At 40.3% G+C, this 26,361-nt stretch overlaps 1 protein-coding gene across 1 annotated transcript in view; it reads right to left on the minus strand.

Annotated features, from left to right (window-relative positions):
- Window positions 1–26,361, minus strand: part of LOC149192932 (TATA box-binding protein-associated factor RNA polymerase I subunit B-like) — a 134,524-nt gene that overhangs the window by 63,473 nt on the left and 44,690 nt on the right. The window contains exons 3-4 of the mRNA XM_089404745.1: window positions 8,393–9,298; window positions 1,476–1,606 (exon numbers count right to left, since the gene is read on the minus strand). Of these exons, the coding sequence (XP_089260871.1) occupies window positions 1,476–1,606; window positions 8,393–9,298 (1,037 nt within the window). The remainder of the gene's footprint in view (window positions 1–1,475; window positions 1,607–8,392; window positions 9,299–26,361) is intronic.

Here is a 26,361-nt window from a genome sequence, read left to right on the forward strand (position 1 = left end):
TCAGGAAACCCAATAGGGAGAACCTGCTTGCTTGATGTGGCTATTTTATTAATTGTCCTTGGAGCAATTGAATCTATTACAAAGCAATCTGTCTCTCTTGAGAAAGTGTTCTGCTTCTCACACAATCTGAGCTAATACAATTGATCTTGTCCTGCCTTGATCACCACTTGATCTCGGTTCCTACACACAATTGATCCTCTACTGCCTCCTTGAGTTGCTCTGCAAACCTGCCCACTTTACGCACTAGAATCCTCCTCTATCCTTCCGCACTTGGGCTCCTTATTCCTTACGTTGATCTCCTATTTCATAGCGCACTTGAGCTCCTTATTCCTTACGCTGATCTCCTGACTCCTTATACCTTATGTTGATCTCCTATTTCCTAGCGCACTTCTACCTCCTATTTCTTAGCGCACTTGAGTTCCTATTTTTTAGGACCCCAGCTCCAAAACCAATTTTCCTAAATTCTAGCGCACTTGTGCCTTCTATTCTCTAGGACACAATTCTTGCACTCCACAATCAAGGCTCTCTCTCACAAATTCCTGAATTTGCTTTGTCTCACAACCTTGTGCATAAAACAATTGTATAATCCTTGTGCCTTCGTTGTTCTTTAATTGACCCAATTCGACCATACAAAGAGAAGCTGTTCCAAAATTAGAACTTGAGCTCTCATAGCGAGTTAATTGAGAGTGTTACTCGCTCTCCTTCCAATCATCACTAGAGTTGTTAACTCATGCTCTCTCCAATCAACATAGGAGATCTAACTCGCTCTTCCCTCAATCAAGACTGAAGAGTAACTTGCTCTAACTGAAGTTTGAACTGCTAATGGCCATCTTGTTCTATAGTCAAACTAATGAAGGCTCCTATTTAACTAAAGCTCCAACTCTATGCACGTAATCTAGATGATTATTCCAGTAAACTGGAAATAACTCATCATAACTGAAGTCTAACTCATGAGGACAACTCGAGGTCTCTATTGGCTAAGGCACAAGCCAAAAGATCTTGCTCGCTACATTTTTAACAGTAAATATATTTTTTTGAATATAAGAAGTATTTTACAAACAAAAAGAGAGGAAAATGTAAGACACCTGGCCAGAAATAATTTATTTATTTGAGTATAAGAAGTATTTTACACAAAAAAAAAGAAGAGAATGTACAACATCTGGCCAGCCTGACAAAGAACAAAGTGACAATTGCAACCAAGTTAAGTTCATAATCAAGTCATATAAAGTCCACTGACACAGCAACAGGAGTTAAATAAAGATATTTGCAGTTTTAATGTTCTGATCAGTTCCAATTTTCCTAAACAGCCATACTGACACAACAGGTAATTCAAAATCCAGATAAGAGTGCACTAGATCTTTGTGCCAGCCTATAACTCGATAGGAAGAAAAAAACATCTATTAACTTTCTAGAAAGATTCAAGATGCTAAAAATATGGAATGCTCAAGAGTCAGGACTCAGGAGTGTTGACTCACCTCTTTTTCTAGCTTTTCATACAGTTTCCAGAAATGTTTAATGATGTTTTCCTCATCATATGACATCTTTGAACCAGCAAAAATCACCTCATTGCAGTACTTCAAATAAGTGCACAAATCCTTTCCATAATCTGCCAGCCAATATGAGGTTTTAGTAACACATCAGTTCTAGAATGTTCTATGTTTCAAACTAAAGTTATCCTCATGTAACATATTCAGAACTACAAAATATGAAAAACATAAAATATCACTCAAGGAAATAAAATGACTCAACTGCAACGACCTTTGATTATCAATATTGTTAGAGCAAGAGTTAGATTAAAAGTTGTGCTAGGTTCAGAGTAGCAGTGAAGAGAATGTGGAAAAATCATAAACTAGGAACAAAAGGAAGAAACTTTAGAGTTGAAAATGTAGCGGGACTAATATGAAATGAACTAAATCCCACTCCATGACAAAATCCCTGACAGAGTTGAAGCACGTAACCAAACACAAGGAAGAATAAATACAGTAACACAATTTAATATCATGAATAACCAGAACACTTATTACGATGGGATTCACTACTCTTATATACAGATCAAAAGACAAGATATTGTGCAAAAACCTAAAAAACTAATAATAACCTAAAAGCCTGTCCTTTGGCCTAAGTCACTAAGATGACTCTATTACAAAGGTGAGCCTTATATTCTAACACACCCAATTTAAGGTTTACAATACTGAAAACAAACACATGAAGTAAACAGAATCAAGCATTCTTCAAAAGCTTCTTCTTTAAAAACAGCTCTTAGACAAGATAGAGCTCCATCAAGCTTCCTCATAACCCTCTTAAAGATGTAGCTCCCAAGTATTGCCTGACATGGTTCTTCTAGAGTTTGTGAAGACATCTAGAGAACAGCAATCATATCTTCTAGAGTTTGTGAAGACATCTAACTAAGAGTGAAAATGGATCTTTGTATTTAGAAGGCAGATTTCTTAAAAAAATGGTTTTGGAATACTCTTCCTCCACCACAGCATTGAGTTTTACTAGTTGTCTGACGAGACATCTCAAATTGTTTATGTTGCTGTGTTGGACACCTAATCCTAAAGGGTTAGTGTGGAAGCCGAAAAGACTAAGCAGTCCAAGAGACCTTGGGATCTGAAACCCAAGAGTCACAACATTGTATTATAAATGTACATCTCCTGTTAATAAAAAATGAACTCACTGATTTATCTTTCACATCTTTTGTGCTGTCCATGTGTGTTTAACATGGTATCAGAGCCGCTTGTTTTTCTGTGGCCTGTTGTGTGCATGTCAGTCCTGCACCTTTACCCATAATCCTGTAATAGTAAAACTGGCCTGGTAGATCTGCAAACTCAAATATATTGTCAGCGCTGCATTCTTTCCAAGATTTGTTTGCCATTTCTTTATTTGGCCAGTCAGCTATAGAAATAAAATTACTCTATGTTTATAATGTTACTCAGTTCAATTTTGTGGCTTTTCTCTACTGTCGGTCATGCCTCCCTGAGCGCTCTGCCAGCACCACCTGTCTAGTTGCACTAAACATTATCGCTTCTCTCTCACTGAAATCGGGTCTGACACTATTCCTAACGTCTCTGTCACCACTGCGCTCTGCGCTCTGCCCATATACTCTGTCGATTCTCTGCTGCCTCATGAAACCTCTGTCCTGAGAGACTGCGCATCCGTTTGCTCTGAGAGACTGCGCATTTTTTGCCTGAATTCGCTGCCCCTCTCTGCTGCCTCTGACCTCTGCGCACTCTGACCTGACTGCGCATCCGTTTTTCTTGAGTACGCTGCTCTCCCATATACACTCTGCTCGCCACGGCCTCCGTCGAAACTTTCATCACTGTGGAAGAGGCGCGGGGTCATTACCAGTCTATAGGTCGGTTTCCAAAGATCACTAGTCTGCTCTCTGTTGAAGATCGATACAAGACATGCATGGGTCATTTTGAAGAGATTGGGAAACCTCTTCAACATTACGAAGGCGTCGACTCCGGGAAGCTCTACTCTCTTCATCTGAATAGTTCTCACATGGTTCATTCGCATTGTCAAGATCATTGCATATCAAATTCACAGGACGTTGTGATTCCGTGGATGTATCATTGCTTTGTCTGCCTATAGTATCAAAGCCTTTGTGCGTCTGACGTTTTGGATCTGCGGATTATAAATTTTATGGTCTCTGTGTATGAGCTACAAAATTTTTGGGTCTTTGCGTGGTTAGTTGTTTATCAAGGGCTGCCTTCCAAAGCTCGTTTTTCCAAAAGCCGGTTGTGAGAATCAAAGACCTTGAAGCATCAATGCGCTATTCAAATACGCTGTCCATACATTCAAATACGCTGTTCATGGGAGTCTATACGCTGTCTATACGCTGTCCATTATGTGCGCCGCCCTGATTGAAAATAGTGCTGACTGCGTATGGATGGTTTTAATTGTTGGGTGTTGTTTGAAGGTTGATATCTATGCATACTTCTCTGGAAGCCTTTTTAATGATTCATGTGTGCATTGAAATATGCGTTGAGCCTTTTTTATGAAGACCGTGCTTGATGCCCTCCATAAAATTCAATGGTGAAATTTTCAATTATGATGACCATATATTATATGCTTTGGAAATATTTATTGTTAAAAAAAAAAGGGCGACGTGGATGGAGGCGCTTCGGACAGCGCATTTGATTTGAGAAGGACCTGTTGTTGCTAGATGTCACGCCGTTTTAATTCAAGTATATATGAAGGTGAGCGGGCGCAGACGAAGGATACTAACCTGCTCGGAAAAGCCCTGCAAAATTGGTGGAAGGCAAGCGTAGTCCTTCTATGATAAAGGAGATTCTCAGCAAGACGATGGATCACACTTCATTTATCATCAGCACTGTGTATAAGTTCATAGGCAAATTTTATATTGAAGACGTTGGAATGAAGCAAGTAGTGGCGCCCCCTTCTTCCCAAGGCTGTCTATAAATTGTTCAGTACGCACATTTCACATTTTTGAATTCTGATTTATGAGAAAGAGGTTGCGCGGAGGATACAATTCGAAAATTCTTTGACAGATAATATTTCTCCTCTGGCACTCTTGCAACTCAACACATCCTTGTTGTTTATTGGCGCCAAGGTCGAACCTCATGTATCACTCTTGAGTATTTTAGTTCAGAAATTGGCAGAATCCACCCTATATATTCGCCCTCCTCGCCAATCATGTCAATGCAGTTCATTGTGGTATATGCTCTGTGTATATCGTTCTGACGTTCTCTGTTCATAGCTTATTTGTTATCCATGGCGGTCTGCAATGCCTGGCTTCTTTTCTTTTTCTTGATGTGCTAAGAGCCCAAGTTGGTATCTGTCTTTTTCTCCTTGTTTTGCCATTTTCTGAGTTGGGTATTCCATAGCTGGAATCTCAGGCCTTGTCTGTTCCAGCGCCCTGATAGCTTTTGGGATTGTGTTTGATACACAAGACGGCAGCAGAACCAGGATAATCGGCAAGAAGGCCCTTACCTCAGAGGAGGCTGCAGGAGCTGGCATCAGAGAAGGGAAAACTATTCTTGAAGGCTTGTTGCTCACAGCAAGATTATATAATCCCTGAAAATACGATATTAGAGCTTCATTTTTGTATTTTGTTGCTGCAAGCTATTATTTGTTTGAGGAGCAATGAACATGACATCTACTTAAGGACGGTAAAAATATTTGTTATTTATACGGCAACAGAAGTAACAACTTGCAGAGTCCACCTATATTAAACAATAAAGTTTGAATTTACCATAGCGCATTGAATTTTATGTGGGGCATTGGATATCAAAGTCTTTTTAAAGATTTTTGGTGGCATTTATCATATTATATTGAAGACAAAGCGACCGAGAGCTTTTAATATCATTGCCACAGGAGGAATTTGTTTTCTGTTCTGGAAGATCATCATTTTCACACCACAGCAAGCCATTTGTAGTTTATGAGATTATGTACAACTCTTTCTCTAGCGATCTGTAATCCCACAATTGCAGCTGCTCCACATGCTATCATCAATAGTTACAAGAATGTATTAGCAGTTGCTATTGAAGTTGACTATTCTTTTCCACTGGCCGAGAAAGTGAAGGAGTATTTGAAGGATCCAAACAAGTTTGCAGTTACTTCTGCCCCAATTGTGGCATTGTATTTAAAACTCATTATAGTGCATTGATTCCTTGATTCCACTGCTGCATAAAGATTTTGACATTGAAGAAAAAATGGCCAGAACCAGTGAAGTATTACAGTTCCTTAAAACTCTGATATTATCTACTGTTGATGACACATTACAAATCAGCAAAGGATCTCTCTCAGAAATTCAGACATGTTTACAAAATGCACAGGAAAAGATCGATTTTTTGCAGCTTGAATCACAGCTACAGCAAGAAGAGCTACACCAAAATAGACATCATTCTGAACCTGTTTTTGTTCAGAACATTGAGACAACCACCCATCAGCAGCATGTTAATAATGTTACAGTTCATTCAAATAAAGCAGCAGTTGTACATGCAGATGCAGAAACTCAGTCTGCACTTCCCAAGCCCATCATCAGACCTTGGGAACAGCTTGTCCACAACAAGCACAGAACTGGTCTTGGATATGACAAGGACTTGTCCTTTCATATTCCAGACTATGCCAAGCCCATTCAGTTTCAGAGTGCTGGATTCATTCATGACAGTTCACTTGCTCCTCATGACAGTTCACCTGCTCCTTATGACAGTTCAGTTTCAGCTGTTCCAGTTTCTACTCCTCTTCCACCGCAACAACAACAACAACAGATCGTGAAATGCCAACACTGTGACCGAGTTGGCCATCTGAAAGATCACTGTTTTGATCTTCATCCATGTAAGCATTGTCATAAAACCAGCCATTCTTCAAACAGATGCTTCAGAAACAAACGTCCTGCAAGAACAAAGATTCATCTTGGATGGATCGCTTCTTGGCAATGGGCATCAACAGCCAAGAAGATATTCCAAACACATGTCAGAACTTGTTCCAGAGTATTGAACAGTCTTGCAGTTGAGTTTTCTCCATCTTCTCACCTTGTATCTGACAGGGGGGGAAATGATGGTCATCTACAAGCTTCAAAGTCACATCAAGCGAGCCTGAGCCACAACCTGCCACACCAGTTTCAGAGTTGTAGCCAGAGACAAAGATGCCCCTGAGCATGCCTTCAGTTGGCAATCTAGGACACTTCCTCTAGCAGAAGACTCCAGCTTCTTTCCAGTTGGAAGAGTTCCAGGAATAGCAGAGTTGTTGGTCATCCTTAAACCATCACAGATTGAGAACACTTCCTCTAGCAGAAGACACCAGCTTCTTGCCAGTTTTGGAAGAGTTCCAGGAATTGCATTAAGCATTCCAGAGTTGTTGGTCATCCTTAAACCATCACAGATTAAGAACACTTCCTCTAGCAGAAGACTCCAGCTTCTTGCCAGTTTTGGAAGAGTTCTGGGAACTGCACTAAGCGTTCCAGTGTTGGTGGTCATCCTTAAACCACCGCCCTTTTTACCAACATTTCATAGAGCACATTCAGCCTAGTGCTGCCATGCATTTTTTGCACATTTTGTATTACAGCTCTTTTCTTGGACTCATACATAACCCTTCGGATTAAGGGGGGGAACGTTGGACACCTAATCCTAAAGGGTTAGTGTGGAAGCCGAAAAGACTAAGCAGTCCAAGAGACCTTGGGATCTGAAACCCAAGAGTCACAACATTGTATTATAAATGTACATCTCCTGTTAATAAAAAATGAACTCACTGATTTATCTTTCACATCTTTTGTGCTGTCCATGTGTGTTTAACATGCTGCACATGGTGAATTCAATAGACATCTTGATTCTAAATACATGCCCATCGAGATTAGAGAGAGCAGCTTATACAAGTCGATGAGCAAACTTGTTCAAACATTGAGGGATACTCAGGAGCATATGGAAGCTCCTAGCAGCACATTAAGGAAGAGAAGGCCTTTGAAGGAGGACATTGTGCTAGGATCAGAGGGATAGCCAGTTACAAGTGGATCTTCAAGAACTACATCCCTCGCTAAGATGGAGTGTTGATATTTCCAGCTCGAGCAGGTACATCTGCATAGGCCTAAGTGTCTAGGTGTGCAGAAGTCAAATAATACACCCTTAACCTTAGCAATTACTTTAGTGATTACAATCATTTATTTTCATAAGATAAAGTGAGTTAATCTAATGAAATGCAAAGGTTTTGCATTAGTGAATTAGATGAATCTAAATCGTCAATCTCAAATGAGGTGAGATCTAATCTCAATTGTTAATCACTTTGTAGATTAGGGTTGTGGATTCAGTCATAACTCAAGATTATAAAAGAAAGGCTAAGGGAGAAGAAACATAAAACATCTTTAGCACAAGACACAGTGAGAGAGAGAGATCAGTGGTTGGGTAGAGAAGGACTTCCCTTCAAGTGTGTTGGGTCCAAGAAAGGTGCAAGGTGCAGCAAGGGAGATCCAGATCAACCAGGATAGAGCTAGAGCTTGATCAACTACTGTTGTGTATGTAATTTCCTCAGTGTGTCATTTTCCCAATAAGGGAGCCCGAGTAGGTTATGAAGTTATTTTTAATGAAGAACTGTTAATTGGGCAAAATTTGTGTGTGCTAATGTGTGATTGAGATCAGATGATTTAATTTGTTTCCGCTGAATACTTTTGTTTATGTTAAGAACCCAGTCGTGCTTTTATTCAATACATCTGAGATAATCAGCTAGGAAGTAAGTTAGTCCAGTTACTGGGTTCAGAATTTAACACATTGACTCCACTTAAATTAATTTGTATGCCCTGTTTGTTTCATTGACACAAGAAAGAAAAAATTTAAAAACATATAGAAATTGGACTAATGCGTGTTTGGCTGACATTTGAGGCATGCAAAAGTAAAATATATCAAAACAGTGCGAGAAACAAAGTCTAGTCACTTACCAAATCGATCAGAATCATCTCGGTCCCATGATTCAAGATTATGCAACATCGTTGTTGCATCCAGTTCCTGATCCTGAAAATGTGTTATGTTCCCAGATGAACTGACAGGAATTTCACCTGTTGCTTTCGCTGTCAGATGTATGTCATGACAATTGTTTCCAACATTGGCACCATTCGCAGAAGAATCAGTGGATCTCTGTGATTTTCTGTCAAGCTGATCCTGAGAGGGATCTCCATTAGAGTTTTTGTCACATGAACCAGAAGCAAGTGTGTTATCACTGAGACTCTTCTCCCAGTAACCTTGACCATGGATATTGTATAATATTCTTATAACTACAACCAACATAGCCATCACATATACACGTGTTGGACTGGCATCTGTATCTGCTGATATCCATAAACCAGGGGGTGATAACCATTCATATATACGTGATACAGCAGGAAATAACTCTTCCACGGGAAAACCTAATTGTTTGAGGAAGCGACAAGAAATTGAATGAAAGTTTACAGGAGGAAGTTGCAGACCAACACGTTTGGCAAGACATCCTGACATTAACTCCAACTGCCATGCTCCAATCACATGTTGAGGCCTCAATAAATATTTGGGACTTAATGGCCATGGTTTTGAAACCCCACTCAAAGATTTTTCAATGTCCACAAAAGCAGCCAAATAAGGAAGCTTTCCCTCAAGTGCCCATTTTATCAGATCTGTTGGCAGAACTGCCTCCCTAGCAATATGACAAGCTAAGAATGAAATAGCTAGAGATATGGCCACGGGAATCCGATCCTTGAGAGAACCTGCCCACACAATTCGAGCCTTTTTTCCATACAAACTAGTGCGAGGTTCTGCCTTGAAAATTGCACTATTCTTGTATTTAGAAATGGGTGGATTTATATCTTCAAAATCTGCAAAGACAAACTGTAAAACTTCAATATAGTGAAAGTCGGCATTTTTCAAAAAAATCTCATTTAATTTTGCTATATTAAAAAAAAACGTGATGGAAATCGAAGTCAACTATATAAGTACTCCATTGGATTGAATAATACTTTTAGAATGATAAAGAAGTTGGAACGGAAGATGGGAGTCAGCAGGCCTAAATCCTGGCAATGCCAGTTTGGGTAAGATCTCTTAGGTTTTGGTCTCTCTAATTTTCCCACCTCTGATTCAGTCTTCTTATTTTCAATGCTCATCTTATCCAGGTTTTACCTTATCTACTTATTGTAGGCACGTTATCTACTCGTATAGTTAGGCACATTTATCTACTTGTATAATTAGGCAACTTGTTTTCTATAAGGATTAGTTTTGCACTGCCTAGCTTATAAGGGTCTCATAGGCTGTAAGTGATTTTATTTATATTTCATTGAATTTCAGACTCTACTTTGTCTTTTGTGTGGAGTACAATTTCTGTAGGGAAAAGTTTCTTGTATGACTTGTCAATAGTACTTTTATGCATTTTCCTGCAAATTTGTAATTTGTTCCAGTAATACCTCTTTTTTCATTTCAGATTGACTATATCTTGTTGCTAACTTCTTACAATTCTGCTACTAATCACTGACTGCAGATCAATTGGTATAAAAGGAGGGTTATATGGTACAAATGTTGATGGATAGTGCCAAAAGTTGATGAAAACTCATTTTTACAAACTCAGCTATGAGAACAAATTGCACATCAAGGTGTGTTACCTTTGGGAGAGGCAGAACCAAAAATGGTCCCAATTCCCTACAAACAACTTTTGGATTTGATCATATGCATGGGTAGACAAGAATCAGATGCGATGATTATGTCAAACTTTAAGGGTAGACTTGCACATAAGCCATCATGGAGACAGATATGAAGTACAACAAAAATAGGCAACAAGGGGCGTCCCATTTCCTCTTTCATCTACTCTTTGTCTCTAAAAGTGCTTCTAAAATAAATTTGTGTGCATCTTAGAAGAAGATATGAAAACAATGAACACTGCAAGAAACCCATGTTGATGTTTGTAGCATTGGACAGGAACTTCTGCACAAGTCTAGTGTTGGACATGTGGAAATCATCCAAAAAGGTCCTTTCTATTTTGTAATTTACTTTAATTGAAGTTAATTTTAAAGTGAAGAGTCTTTTATTAGTGAGTTGATTAATGTCTAATAAAATGTAAAGTATTTACATTAGTGATTTAAATTTAATCTCCACCATTGAATGGAATTTAATCTCAACCATCAATCTCATTGAGAAATTAGGGTTATGGAGTTTTGATCATCAACTCAGTGTTATAAAAGAAAGACAAAGTGAAAAGAGAAGACAGAGTGTTAGAAAAACACAAGTGAGAGAATGATAAAGGATTTTCACTTAGTGTGCAAATCCAAAGGAGAAAAGAGAAAACAATGTGAACAGTAAAAGGAGATTAAACCAACTCTCAGAAATTGAAGGGGATGTACAAAGCAGGGGCAGAGGCAGCTTCAGAAGGCCATAAAACCCAGCAAAAGAGATGAATGGCTGTACAAATTTCTGGGACAAATTTCAGCAGCGGGAGGGTTTTTGCAACAGGTTTTGGGTGGGCAGTACAGGTTGTATGGTGCACAAAAACAGTCAAGTTTTGCTGTAAATTTTTCTTGTTTTCTCAGTGACCTATTTTCCCAGTTTGGGAGCCCTTGTAACATTGAAATCAATTTAATGAAAAGCTGATATTTGAAGGGAAGAAATTTCTATGTAATTTGAAGATTGGTTTCCTATAGCTTCCATTAATTTTTTATATCCAATTAAATTTCCAGCAAGTGTATTTTATCCTAGCAGCTGAAGAATTGAATCTCAATTAATGTCATTAAGGAAATCATGAGGAATTAAATTACCTAGTTTGCCAAAATGGAGATTTAACATGGTATCAGAGCCTGATCTCTTAGAGAAATCGATTTCCAAGTGGTTACAGTAGCAGATCTGAAGGCTAAAACAATAAATATAAAGGTTACTACAATAGATATAAAGTTCAATGGAAAATCTGAATGCCACTGCTAAAAATCTGAGTGACTGACAGGCAGATCGAGTGCAAATCTGGGTGTATAGCAAGCAGATCTTGCAGATATGAATGACCAATGGACTGATCTAGTGCAGATCTTATTTAATAGTAGGTAGATCTTACATATTTGGGTGACCAGAAAACAGATCTAGTGAAATCTGGGTATACAGCAAGTAGATCTTGCAAATCTGGGTGACCAACAAACAGATCTAGTATAGATCTAGGTGAACAACAGACAAATCTAGTGCAGATCTGAGTATACAATAGCAAAATCAGCAGTAATTTTTTACTGGGTGCTTGAAAGACCAAGCAAATTTGCAGGGTTTTGTTTAAACCTAGAAGATGGCAGCATCTAGTCTCGGGTTTGAAGACAATAGGATGGAGCTCCAAGCTTCCTGCATTGGAAAACAAGAGTTACTTTGCTTTTGAAAGAAAATGATATTTGGGAGATTGTTGACAAGGCAGTTCCTTCACCAATAGATCCAGATTCCACGGCAATTGGCAGGTCATGAGAAGAAGGAGATAAGAGCCATGCAGGTAATTTTGAATGCAGTGAAGGATCATCTAATTCCTCACTTGTTCGAGAAGAGGACACCCTAGTAAGTTTCTAGAGTGAGAACAAACAAATGTCCAGACCAGATTCAATTATCAGTTACCTCGAGAAGATCACTCCAATCCGCGATCAGCTTGCTGCAACTGGGGAGAAGGTGACTGATGTAGAATTGGTAAATACAGCATTAAATGGATTCTCAAATCCTTGATAACCATTTGTCAAGGGTATCTTTGCATAGCAGAAACTTACTACTTTTGAGAGGCTTTAGGAGGATTGTGTCTAGGAGGAGACTCGGGAGGAGTCTAAAGCCAGGGAACAAGAAGGTGACAAGAACCTGGCCCTTTGTTGAGAAATCCATCGAGTGGCAGTTAAACGATTTCTCTTATTATGACATTAACTTGTGATGTTTTCATTATTATTATTAGATCTTTTTAATTATCTTTTCTTATCATCAAGACTAATGTCAAGCAACAAATAGAAGAGAATACAAGATGTAAGCACGCTGACAGGGCAAACCCCACTCTAGGGGAAAACCTGGTCAAAATTCTTCCTTCAATAGATTCAAGATGAGACGACCAAGACCCTTACTAGACTAGAGACTTCCTCCATCAAGTCATCCTTGTTTGATCTTCCTTTCACTTATCACTGTGTTAGCACCAAACTGTGTTTGCACTGAGACATCATCATTGTAATACCACCGGGACCTTCTTACTGTAGGATCACCAAATTGATGTCACTGTGATACTACTGAACTGAAGTCATTGTGATAGCTCCGAACTGAGGTCACTGTAATGGCACCGAACTGAAATGGCACCCAAACTGTGAGACTGAAGTAGCACCGAGTCACTGTGACATATCACTGAAATTGTGGTTACTGTGGAAGCATCGAACTGTGGTAACACCGAACCTATAGTAGAGCACCGAACTGTGGGAGGCACAGTACCGAACTGTGGTTGCATAACACCAAACTGTGGAAGCATAACACTGAATTGTGGAACCATAAAGATCCTATCCGAGCTCCCTGTAATGACACCGAAACATTTGCCTTATCCGAACTTGTTATCTCTGTTATATCACCGAAACTTTCTCTCTGAAATCTGAACTTATGTTGTATTGCAATACGAAGATCTTATGCTTGTATATATAGTGGTTTGTCCATCATAGATGAGCCGACATGAGACTTTGAAGAGCAGTGTCTTTGTATTGAGTCGGCATGTGTTCTTTTGATGATATTCCTTTGAGGCTGACTTGAAGGAGACTTTGAGGAGGCTGACTTGATGATGATCAAGGAGACTTTGATGGAGGAGTCTCTGACCAAACAAACTTTGACTTTTGACTCAAGTAAACAATCCTAAAACCTACAATGGTGGTTTGACCTATGACAATTGACCCAAGCATGAAACCCATGCTTTAACAAGGTAATTTAATGTAATAATAAAATTATTTTTGCTTTTCTTTTGACAAATATTACATTGTGACTCAAGTACAATTTATGAAGACCGAACCTAGTTAATTCTTCAACACCCTTGTCAGTAAAACAAGGAAGGAAAAAGGAAAGGGTCTCGGTAAAGGGAAGAGTGAGGAGTCAACCTCACGATAAGGGAAGAAGAAAGACTTGAGTAAAATCAAGTGTTTCATATGTCACAAGCATAGTCACTATGCATCACAGTGTCCAAAGAGAAAGATGAGCGAAGAAAAGTTGCAACAAAAAGAGGTAGCAACCTCAATAGAAATTCAAATAAGCGAGTTGGAATATCACTGTTCCAACCCCTTTAATGCATATTTGGCATCATCACCAACCTCCACATGCAGTTCTAAACCCCACTCGATTAGGCTGTCAAATCGTTCCCGTGCTCTTGCCATATGCCTTGCAACTCCACTGTCTAATAGTCGCGCACCCACTAGTAATGTGCCTAATGTAAGGTAGGAAACAAGTAAAAATTCCATTTTGAACTTCCTAGCAAACTCCTCCCGAGTTTCTATCGACGCAACTACAGCTGGCTACATGCCCTTTCCCCTTTCTTCTTCTTCGAACACTATGAAGCATAGTGTCTAGTCTTATGACAAGCAAAGCACTTGACCTTAGTCAAGTCCTTCTTTCTCAGCTATGAGCTTGACTCCTCAACCCTACTACTAGATTGTTGTTGGGATGAAGTTGTTGGATAAGAAGAGACTACTAAATCATCTTGGAACGTTGACTTGGTGGAGGAGGAAGGTTTGTTGGTCTAGGGTCTTGGTCTATCTCATTTGAATTACTGGAGGAAGAGTTCTTGACTAGGTTTTGCCCTGGCTGTGTGCCTACATCTAGTGTCCTTGATCTTCATGTTTTGGTTTTGGTAATTGCTTGATGAACTAAGATAAAAGAAGAACATAAGAAAAACAATAATAACTCAAAGAAATCACTAGTAATTATCAACAAGAGAATCATTTTGTCTATCTGATTGTCCAACAAGATGCTCCCTAGTTGAGAGGGATAGACACATCATTCTTGTCTTCATGGTATGAAAAAAGAATGGAGGATTGGGTAAGCATCTAAGATTGATTTTGATAGTCTTTGAGGATGTGGTAGGGCATCCAATAGGCAAAAGTAGTCGAAGAGGAAATTCCTTGAGGATGTGTTATTCCAAGACGGGAATGGTCCTAAAAGGACATACCTTGTGAACATCCAAATGGGTCGCGAAATAATGATGAAAGGTGTCTATTAGCCATTGTCTCTCCAACATTGTGCTATGATTTTGTGGAGAGATAGAGTTGTTAGTTAAGGCCTTGCTATGTGACAATGTTGGTTGACATGTTTGAGATGCACTGGTATAAGTTGAGAAAGTAGCTTATGAGATGGCTTACCAATCCGACTCTTCTTATGAGAATTCTTCAGTATGAGAATGTCCAAGTACCTTGTATGGATTATGAATACCTCCCTAGTAAAGAGGGAGTGATGAAATTTGTAACTAGGTTCGATCTTCATAATGTCTATTGTAATCATGATTTTATATATTTGATACTAAAGTGAAAAGAAATTTATTATTGTCATTCTTGATGCATGGGTTTCATGCTCAAGATAAATTTATTTATAGGTCAAGCACCCATTGAGTGCTTCTAGGTTTGTCATAGAGTTATGAAGTCAAAAGATTTAGTGTCATACATGTAAGGCCCCTTTGGGCATGTTGTGTCTTGTAAAGGAACTTTGTGTAAAGTCAAAAGTGTCATAAAGACCCTCTAAGACCTTGTCAAACAAGTCGGTCTACAAGATGGTTCAATTCGGCCTCAAGGACAACGATTCGACCTCCTAAGAAGACTATACATAAGAAGGAACTCGACCCCAATTGAAGAGAAGATAAGCAAGTTCGATCTCCTCAAGAAAGAAGTTGGAAGACAAAAGAAAAGGGACGAAAATCAAGGAAAAGAAGAAAAGAAGCAAGATCGAAGTTTTGGACCTCTCTCTCTCTCGTGTTAGGGTTTCTAAAGTAGCTGCTAGACCAAAATTGCAGAAGTTGTTGGGGAAGTCGAAGTTGCAGAAGAAGTTGTTGGGGAAGTTGAAGTTGTAGAAGAAATTGTTGGGGAAGTCAAATTTGTTGGAAGTTGTTAGGTAAAAGTTCCTGGTAGCTGCTAGGTCAAAGTTGCTGGAAGCTACTAGGTAACAGTTGCTCATCAAGGAGGAAAGTTGGCTTGGTCCTAGAGGGATCTTTGACAAGGGTCTTAGGTCTTGGAATTCGTAGAAAATTCTATAAAAAAATAAAAAAACATCTTGTGGGTTTTCCTCTCAAGAGGAGAGGTTTTGGCCCTAGCTTGCAACCTACATTTTGTGTCCCCTTATCTCATTGATCTTCATAGTTTGGTAGTTGTTTGATAATAAGAACACTAATAATACTCAAGTGAAAGAATAAGTTAATCAAGTTGAGTAAAAATACATCACAAGTAGTTATCAAAGTAAAAGAAATCACTTAATCTAGTTGCCCCTAGATTTCTCAACACATAGAAGGTATGGACATCTTCATTATAGAGCATTACTTGAATTGAATCAAATAGTTTTAGGTGTCCCTGAATTACAGATAGATCATGAAGGTGTCTGTAAAAGCTATGCACTTGGAAAAAACATCAAGAAATTGTTTCCAAGTAGTGAGAATAGATCTAAAGAAGTTTTGGATTTGATTCATTTTGATGTATGCGGTCTGATGCTTGTGAGATCACTTGAAGGTTCATTGTATTATGTGACATTTATTGATAACTTCTTTTGTAAGACATGGATGTGTCTCATGAAGACTAAGGATGAAGTCTTCGCAAGGTTTCAGGAATTCAAAGCTCAAGTGGAAAACTTGACAGGTAAAAAGATCAAGATTTTGAGATTTGACAGTGGAGGAAAATACACCTCGAAAGAGCTTGTATCTTTCTGTAAGAAAGTTGGGATTAAGAGGGAGTTGATTGTTTCCTATAATCCACAACAAAATGGTGTAGCAGAATGAAAGAACGGGTCCATTGAAGAATTTGTCAAGGCCATGACGCATGATTTGGATTTACCACTATTCTTATGGGGAGAGGCATCATTGATGGTTGTGTGTATTCAAAACAGAAGTCCTCATTGAATCCTGGAAGGAATGACTCCTAAAGAAGCATTCTCTAGAAGGAAGCTAGAGGTTCGACACATGAGAATCTTTGGTTGTCCAGTCTATATCCATGTTCCTAAGGATAAGAGGAACAAGTTTAAACCTTCAGGGAAGAAAGGCATATTTGTTCGTTATAGTGAAACATCAAAGGCCTATAGAATTTACATTCCAAAGCAGCAAAGTATTGAGGTCAGCCAGTATGTCACTTTCGATGAGAATGTTGCATACTGGATTACTTTGATGAAGTAAAGAAGGAGGCTTCAAGAGAAGAGCACTCGAGTTGTATAGAAGGTCTTATAGAACCAGATGAGCCTCATGAACCAATGGAGTTGGTTGTTGTTCTAGAAATTAGAGAAAGACCAACATGGCTTAGATCTAGATTGGAAGAAGTAGAAGGACATGCAGCTCCTGATGGCACATCCAAAGAAATTAAGAAACCTACAAGTTTTTCCAGTTATGCAGTGCTCAAGACTAAGTTGATTGATGTCGAACCTTCCACTTATGAAGAAGCAGCTAGTCGACAAGTGTGGAAGGAAGCTATAAATGAAGAACATGAATCGATCATGAAGGATGACGTCTAGCAGATTGTGCCAAGGCTGGAAGGGAAGTCTGTGGTAAATTCCAAATGGATATACAAGATCAAGCATGTTGTAGATCGAAGTATCAACAAGTACAAAGTGTGATTCGTGGCCAGAAAGAGGGAGAAGATTATGATGAGACGTTTGCTCCAGTTTCCAGGTACACCTCCATTAGATCAAACATCTCTCTTACTGATTCGATGGGATGGAATCTACATCAGATGGATGTGAAGACTACTTTCCTCAATGGTGTGATTGAGGAAGAGGTGTACATAGAACAACCTCAAGGTTTTGAGGTGCATGGGAAGGAGTCTCATGTTTGCAAATTAAAGAAGGCCTTGTATGGACTCAAGCAAGCTCCAAGAGCTTGGTATGGTCACATTGACAGCTATATGATGAGATTGAGATTTACCAAGAGCGATGTTGATCCAAACCCTTACTTTAAGATTGTAAAGAATGCACATGTAATCCTATTATTATATGTTGATGATTTATTTCTGACAAGTGTTGAGCCTTTGATTATTCAATGTAAGAAGCAATTGGCCTCTGAATTTGATATGAAGGACCTTAGGTTGATGCATTAATACTTGGGAGTTGGGACTAGAAGTATGGCAGAAACCCGGCGAAGTCTTCCTTGGTCAAGGAAAGTATGTGATTGAGATCCTTCAGAAGTTTGGTATGATGGATTGCAAATCCACGGCCATTCCCATGGTGGCTAAGTTGAAAAAGTTGAGAGGCTCCAAATCTAGTTTGGTAGATCCATTGATGTACTGATGATTGATTGGCTCGTTGATGTATTTAGTTAACACTAGGCCAAATATATGCTTTGTTGTGAACACCTTGAGCCAATTCCAAGTTGAACCGAGGCATGATTATTGGATTACAGCAAAGCGCATTCTAAGATATCTACATGGTACTATGAACTATGGTCAAAGATATGTTGCAAACAAGGATGTAGAGTTTTAGGTATACACAGATGTTGATTGGGCAAGAAGTGTTGATGATAGGAAGAGCACTTCAAGGGTATGCTTTAGCTTGGGCTCTACCATGATATCTTGGATGAACAGGAAGCAAAGGTCTATCACACTCTGCACTGCAAAAACAGAATACATTGCAGCAAATGAAGCGTGTTGGCTTCGGAAGTTGTTTGCAAGATCATTCGACCAAGAGTTGAAACCGGCAGTGATATACTACAATAATCAAAGTTGTGTGAAGCTTTCAATGAATCTTGTGTTCCATGAGAGGTTGAAGCATATTGAGATCAAGTACCACTACATCCGTGACATGGTGCATAGGAGAGCGATTAGCTCGAGTACATCTCCACCAATGAGCAGCCAGTTGATGTTCTGACGAAGTCGTTGTCTAGAGACAAGTTCGTGTACTTCAGAGACAAGTTGGCGCTTATGGAGATTATCCCTCTCATTGAGACGAAGTGTTGATATAACACCAGCATGGATGAACATTCTCCTGAAATAGGGTGTTAGTTTATGGATTTGGGTAGCATCAGACAGGTGTTCTAATCTCTAAGGTGTTGGAGAGGCTAAGGAACATGAGATCTCCAAAACCCAGAAAAGGTTTCCAAAGAAAACACTTAGAAACCTCTCAAATAAATTAATTGTTCAATAATCAAAAATGCCTAAGTCTAACTTAGGAAAATTGATTAATTAATAGGTATTAATTGAGGAAATCGACTTTTGCTCTAGAGACTTCCAAAAAGTGACTGGATCAAGTCTGAGATGATCTGAGCCATTGATCAGTGATCACGATTAGATCTTAACCATTGATGCTCCAGCAAGAGATTATAAGAGCAAGTCAATGGGATGGAGATAGACACAATTGTGAGAGAAAACAAGCCAGGCAGATCAAGCCACCCAATTCACAACTTCAGTGAGAGCGCAGTTCGAGCAAGAGGGAGAGCATTGGAGAGAGGGAGCAACAGAGAAATTGGGAGCAGGATTCTGGAGAGTTTTCCAGTGTTTCTACAGTGTCAGAGTGGCAGGAGAAAGGATGTTGAATCATCTGCAGAGAGGGTCACAGAAGCCAGTGCGAATAGCCAGAAACCCTTGAGCAAGTTGCCGAAGGTTGAATTAGCTTCCAGTAGGTAGAGCGAGTCACTTCCAGAGGAAGAGGGAGGCAAGACAACTCACTTGGAGCCAATTTCCAGGCAATGCAAGTTATCCAAAGCCAACAGTGAGTTGCAGGGTACTGTGCAAGTAGCCGTTGTGGCGTTCGTGCAGGCCAAAGGAGGCCGAGTTGTTTTGCAGAGGAGATCTTGGATCTCTAGATATTTTGCCAGTATATTTTCCAAAGGATTGCCAATTGGGCATCCAAATTATTGTACTCTCAAATTTGCCGCATAATAATAAAATAAACCCTCATCTGCTACACTGGTTTTCTCTTCAGGTTTTTTCTTAGGACTTCTAGTCCAAAATAATTGTATCAAATTTTTGTGTGTGTGCATCTATTTCTCAATTCCTTATTTTATTTCCGCAAATTTGTGAAGAATGCATCAGTGAGTTATTTGATATTTGTCGTAAATAAATAAATTGCTAATCAGTTGCGAGAATAATTTCTTGTTGGTGCATTCATATAAATTTCATCGGTAGAATGCCCTAAGAGGCCCAGAGTACTCCCCAGATAGGGTTGAGTAAGTGCCTCTAAGTGAGAAGACTTGAACACTACCCTCATTAGGTTTGAGTAAGGTTTCTTGGCATCAAGACCAGATCATTCCCCAAGAAAGGATTGAGTGAGCTCCTTCAGCATCAGGGCCCAGAGTGCTCCCTGGAAGGGTGAGGAAGTGCTCCCCAAGAAGTGTGAGGAAGTGATCCCCAGGAGGGTTGAGTGAGTACTCATCGAGAGGGTTGAGAGAGTAGTCACCAAGTGGGTTGAGTTAGTACCTGCTAGTACTCCCCAAGAGGGTTAAGTTTCAGCTTTTAGGATCAGTCACTCTAAAGGAGTGAGTCTTGGTATGTTGATGATAAGCCAAGTGTTTAGTACCACCCCGGATATGGCTACTAGTGGATGTTGATGCTAGATGATGCTAATCATGATGATGACGATTTGATATAACCTTTTCTTAGAGAAATTTGTCAACTTGAGAACACCTATGATAATGATTATGAATACCTCCCTAGTTAAGAGGGAGTGTTGAATTGTAACTATGGTCAGTCTTCATAATATATATTCGGTCACTTGATGTACTTGTATTTATTATTGTAAAGCATATTTTAAATGCTATAGTCAAAATTAAATTGATTTTGTGTCAAAGCCCTGTTGTCGCACAAAGTGTCTAGGCACCGCGACAACGCTCAAAGTAAGGTTTGTGTCAACAAGTCCCATTGTGACTTTTTAAAGAAGAAAATTTGAATTTTTTGAATTGTAATTTTTGGCTCCGAAAGTTAAGTCGACCTCCCTCCAAGTCAAGTCGGCCCTGGCAAAAGACACACCCTTTCGGCCAAGACAAATCACCATATAAAAGCAGTTCGATCTCCTCCACTTGGGCAATTCGCATCTCTCACACAAGACATCTTTTGGGAAGGCAAGCAAAGGACAAGAAGGGCAAATACAACAAAGAAGACAAATTGACTCTCTCTTTCTCTCTCATAAAACTCGCACGTGTGGATAGTCAATTATCGAGTCGAGAGAACTCTAATGATCGCTTGCCTCAAAGAAGATTTCAAGTATGTGCAATTCACCCATGTGAATAGAAATTTGAATGAAAAATATGGCATATTTATGACAAAAAATATAATGAAAAAGAGTGTATCTTGGTGAGAAGTATATAGTAAACTTGAACTCAAGCCACTGTTAGACTTCTTGCAAACCTAGCACCCGACACTTAATTCCTAGTAGATTATCAATCTACTAATTAATTGCGCAACTAGTTTCATTAACCCAAAAATTAGTGGAAACAAAATTTACAAATTTCAATCATGGAAAAAATGACAACAGATTCTACCCAAGCACGGTTCTTCATTAAATTCTTCAGAAATAACTTGGGCTCCCTTCCTCGAAAAATGGCCCAACTAAGGAAATAAATACAACAACTGGATTTTATCCAATTAATAAAGCCCTCCTTGGTTGATCTGGATCGCCTTGTTGCCCCCTTCCTCGAACACAACACACTCACTGAGATTTCTCTCAATCTTGTGTTGTTGTATGGTGTGACTTCTCCTTCTCCTTAGCCTTGATTTTATAACTTTACAATGAGCTAAATCCCTAACCTTAATCCCCAAAGTGATTGACAGTTGAGATTAGATCTTGCCTCACTTGAGATCAAGGACTAAGATTAAAACATAATCATTAAAGTAATTAATTTACTTCTCCTAAGTTTACTTTAGCTCAATACGCCAACACAATAATTATGTGATTTTCCTAAGTCTAACCTAGGTTAAGCTACAAAAACAACTTGCTCACACTAGAGCAAGTGTATAAGGAGATCTTGAGCGACTTCTACACGCCTAGACACTTAGGCCTGTGCAGAAGTACTTGCAGGAGCTACAATCATCAACACTCCCTCTTAGCGAGGGAGGTGCTTCTGCCATCTGGAACTGACTTCAATCCTAGGACTACATGGTTGCTCCCTCTAAACTAGAAGCCTTCTACTCTTGAACATCTTGTAAGGTCATCTCATACCAAGAGACTTTCTTAACAGATTTGGAGGAGTCTATCAACTACTCCTCACTTCCTAAACCTAAACATGGACTCCCCCTAAGTTGTTCAACCTTCAAAGCCTCCTTCTCCTTGACACTCGTTCCCTATCACTACTCTACTTCGTGTTATTGCTTGAATAGGATGCCCCTTTAGCCCATACATGTTCCTCTCTCTAACTTCTATGACATGTCCCTCATCAGAGCTAGATCTACCGGGTCTAATTAGTACCTTCCCGTCCTAGAATGATGCATAAAAACCCTTCTTCTCCATCATAAATATTGAGAGAAAACTCCACTTAAGTTTTGGCACACAAAACATGTCCTTCACTTCCATCCTACCCCTTGACTCAAGTTGGAATATCACTGTTCCAACCCCTTTAATCCATATTTGGCATCATCACCAACCTCCACATGCAATTCTGAACCCCACTCGATTAGGCTGTCAAATTGTTCCCATGCCCTTGCCATATGCCTTGCAACTCCACTATCTAATAGTCGCGCACCCACTAGTAATGTGCCTAATGTAAGGTAGGAAACAAGTACAAATTCCATTTTGAACTTCCTAGCAAACTCCTCTCGAGTTTCTATCGACACAACTACAGTTGGCTACATGCCCTTCCCCCTTTCTTCTTCTCCGAACACTGTGAAGCATAGTGTCTCGTCTTATGACAAGCAAAACACTTGACCTTAGTCAAGTCCTTCTTTTTCAGCTATGAGGTTGACTCCTCACCCCTACTACTCGAACCTTTGCTCCTCGTTGCCCGACTGGCAAGAGCAAGGCTCTCATCATCCCCACTCTTTTGTTGTCCTCCAAACAATGATTTCTCTCAGATCTCCTTCTAGGTGAAGTCATCCCACAGTTTGTTCCAATCTAGTAGCTTTTCTCTTGCTAGAACACCTGTCACAAAGGTAGCCCAAGGTTTTGAGAACCCACTCAAGGTTGTCCTTACAAGCTCATCATCTAGCAAGGCTACCCCAATAGCTCCAAGCTCATCTCAAAATTGTAGAATCCTTGTGAAGTATAATTCCACAGTATTTGATTCAGTCATTTTGGTGTTCCTGAGCTTCTCCCTTAACACCATTTTCTGATTCTAGATGTCACTATGATATAAGTTCACCATAGCGGTCCACATCTTGTGGGCACTATTTTTCCCTGATATGTAAGGGATCATGTGATCTCTCGCCCCATCCATGATGATACCTCTAGCTTTCAAATCTTTCAATTTGTGTGCTACCAGAGATGTAGTGCTTAAAGGAGCTATAACCTAGGTGTTCGCAAGCTCCCATAGGTTGTCCTCCTTGAGAACTAGCGCTATCCTCTCCTTCCATGGACTAATGTTGTAAGCCCCATCCAACCTGTCCTTAAACCTCAGGCCGATAGATGCCATCCTGAAATCAAAAATTCAACTGAAAAAAATTATAGTTTTGATACCCTGATTAGTACGCACTCCCTCTCTCCCTTTGAGGGTTGACTCTGCCAATGCTACTGGCTACACTTTTGTGGTATATCATTGTTACCAGCTACATGTCTGGAACTGAATCTCCACCAACTGTCGGATTGACCGACAATCCTCTGCAAGTTGGATGGTTTTCTATCTAGCTACTGGTTGCCACACACAACAGCCTCTGGTTGCTTCCTCAACAACCCGTACTCTGATTTTCGCAATTATGGTGGCTTTACTTCGTCCACCTCTTCTATTGTCACTGCAAAATATTCCTATCCCAAACACTCGTAATCTTAAATTTCTCAATTGGTCTCAAGCATCAATATTGTCTCCTTTTCTATGCCAACAACCATACACTACCCCGACACCAACCCCTACCAATGTCGAGGATACCTTTTGTCGACTCCGAGTCCCATTTTGCATCCTGTCTAACAAGTACTTATGTTGACACCTCTACTTGTCTACCTAGTCAGTAATTGCACCTTCAAACTCATGCCCGATTGGTTGGCCCGCCTTTCGCTCTAGCGACACTTAGAATATTGACTTCCTCACGACTCTTTGTTTGTGTGCCCCAGTGGCTTAGTGGTGTCGACTAGTGGCTATCGTCCACCACAACCCCCACCTTGGCTTTCTTTTGTGGTTAGGTGCCCTGTGCCAATCAACCTGTCTTGTGGCTGGCCTATCGACTATTGATTTTGGGTAGCATCAAATGTGCTCTAGCTTCGAAATTTTGTGGAGGGGCTAGAACACATGAGATCTCCAAGACCCATAAATCGTTTGGAGAAATTCCACCCGGATGAGGAGTTATTAAAATAATTAATATTTTTAATGGATTCCTAAGTCTAAACTTAGGAAAATAAAAATATTAATGGGTATTAATAAGAATATGGGTGAGAAACTTCTAAGTGACAAGGATCAAGTCTATTTTAATCTTAGCCGTTGATGAGGGACTTAATCTCGTTTGTTGATTCATCAACAGGAGAAGTATAAGAGGAGGCTTGAGGGTCAGCTGGAGATACACTTGAGAGATCAGTTAATTCGATTTTTCTGGGGCGTAGTTTGCTGAGAAAATCAAATAGGTGATCTGAGTTGCAGTGAGAGGGACAGTTCGGCAGAGGGATTTCAGTACAAGGCCGAGAATACATAGCAGAGAGGCAGAGCAGCACTAGGAGAGACAACGCAGAGGGAGAGCTCTGAAGCAGTGGAGGCTAAGGGGTCTCAGTGTCGCAATGACGCAATGCTGCAGGGACACAGTGGAGACTAAGGGGTCTCAGTGTCGTAGTGACGCAGTGCCTAGAGGAGGTGACGCAGTTTCAGCGCAATCTTGGAGCAGCCATCACTGCCCAGCATTGGAAACAACGCAGTCACCTGTGGGGTTTGTTCAAGGTACTTATGCCGGGTTTATTCTCTGTTGGGTGAGCCAGATTTGGCACCCTAGTTGTATTCAGAAATCTACTTAATAATACAAGCCCTCTATATGCTGCAACGGTTTTCCCAAATTGGGTTTTTCCAGGGACGATTGTCCAAAAATAATGGTGTCCCTTGTGTATTTGTCTCATTTTATTTTAGTTCATGATCTATATGTATGTGTAGTCTGCAATAGTGTTTTCATTGCTATTTAAATAATTAAATAACGTGTTGAATGTAAAATACAAGTAGGAGATGGTAAACCAATGATTGCAGTAGGATTTCTGATGTGTAGATTCAGTGATTTTCACATGGTATCAAAGCATTGCAGACCATGGGAGACTAAAGACACCAGCCGAGAGATCTGAGAATTTGTTGCAAAGAAGCAGTTGTCCCGAGTGACAACGTCGTTTCAGAGGCAGAGGAGTAGCTGAAGGAGTGACGCAGAGCCAGAGAAGTGACGCAGAGGCTCACGCAGTGCCTGCGTCAGCATTTCAAGCCTGCAGAGGGTGACGTAGAACCCTAAAGGAGCTCACGCAATGACTGCATCAGCTCTCCGGGCCAACGCAGAGCTTGAGAGGTTCGAATCAGTCAGTTGTCAGGGCTAAGAAGCAAATTCGATCTGAGGAGCTGGTCGGACACTATTGTTGTTGGTGCAGAACAGTGTCTATGGAGACAGAGCCGAGGTTGGGGGAGTCACTGCCTTGACAAATTTCTAGCCAAAGAAATCTAGATCTAAGTTGCAGAAACAAAGGAGGATTGGAGAGGAGTGATTCGACATTTGGCGAGAGGATTTCCGTGAACGAAATCAAGACTCATAAGGAATCTAGAGGAGCTTGTTCCAAATCCAAGTCTTGTTGGATTAGCAGCAGGAGAGGGAGAAGAGAATCAAGTCCTATATTTTTGAGCAGAGATGGCAGTCAATGGACTGAGGGATCAGGACAGATTGAATGGAGCTTCCAATTTTGTAATCTAAAGGGCCAGGACCCTGGCAATCCTTAAGAAACATTGCATCAAGGATGACGATTATGCCATGAGTGCTCATGCTCCTCTAGAGAAGAGGTGGGGCGACATGAAGTTGTAGTCGAGAGGACTACATGACGGCCAGGATCCTTGAGGTGCCCAAACTCTTGGATCACATACTGCTACGGGAGCCCTTAACGACAGTAGCACAATGAAGGGTGTCGGTTGGAACGAGGTGTGATGGAGCGACAGTGGCAGAGCTACAGTGCCAAAGTCTGAGGCAGCGCAATGGATGTTGTAGCAATGCGAGAGGCACAGAGCAGTTTGCAGCAGCGCAGTAGCAAAGGGTCAGCACAGATTAGCAGCAGAGGTAGCTTCAGCATCACGAGGCATCCAGACTAGACAACATGTCAGGTTTTGGGTGAAGTTTCAGTTGCTTACTTCTCAGCAACTAAGTTGCAGTGCAGCAGTTAGCAGTGGCAGTGCTATGGGCAGCATGAGGCAGCATTTTGAGAGGGAGTTGTAGTACAGATGTAGTAGTGGCAGTGGCAGAGTCATGGGCAGCAATATAGGAAGCAGCAGTGTAGTGGATGAAGGGCATCAGGCCAAGCATCAGCAGCACAGAGGACCGATGCAATGGATCAGTGTAGTACTTCTGTTGAGAAGTGTTACTAGAGCACATTCCTCGCTAAGAGGGAGTGTTGATTTTGGGTAGCATCGAATGTGCTCTAGCTATGAAATTTTGTGGAGGGGCTAGAACACATGAGATTTCCAAGA

Source organism: Pinus tabuliformis, chromosome 2_2, assembly GCF_031772625.1.
Source record: "Pinus tabuliformis cultivar Carrire ecotype Pingquan chromosome 2_2, CPIR1, whole genome shotgun sequence".
Classification (NCBI taxonomy): Eukaryota; Viridiplantae; Streptophyta; class Pinopsida; order Pinales; family Pinaceae; genus Pinus; species Pinus tabuliformis.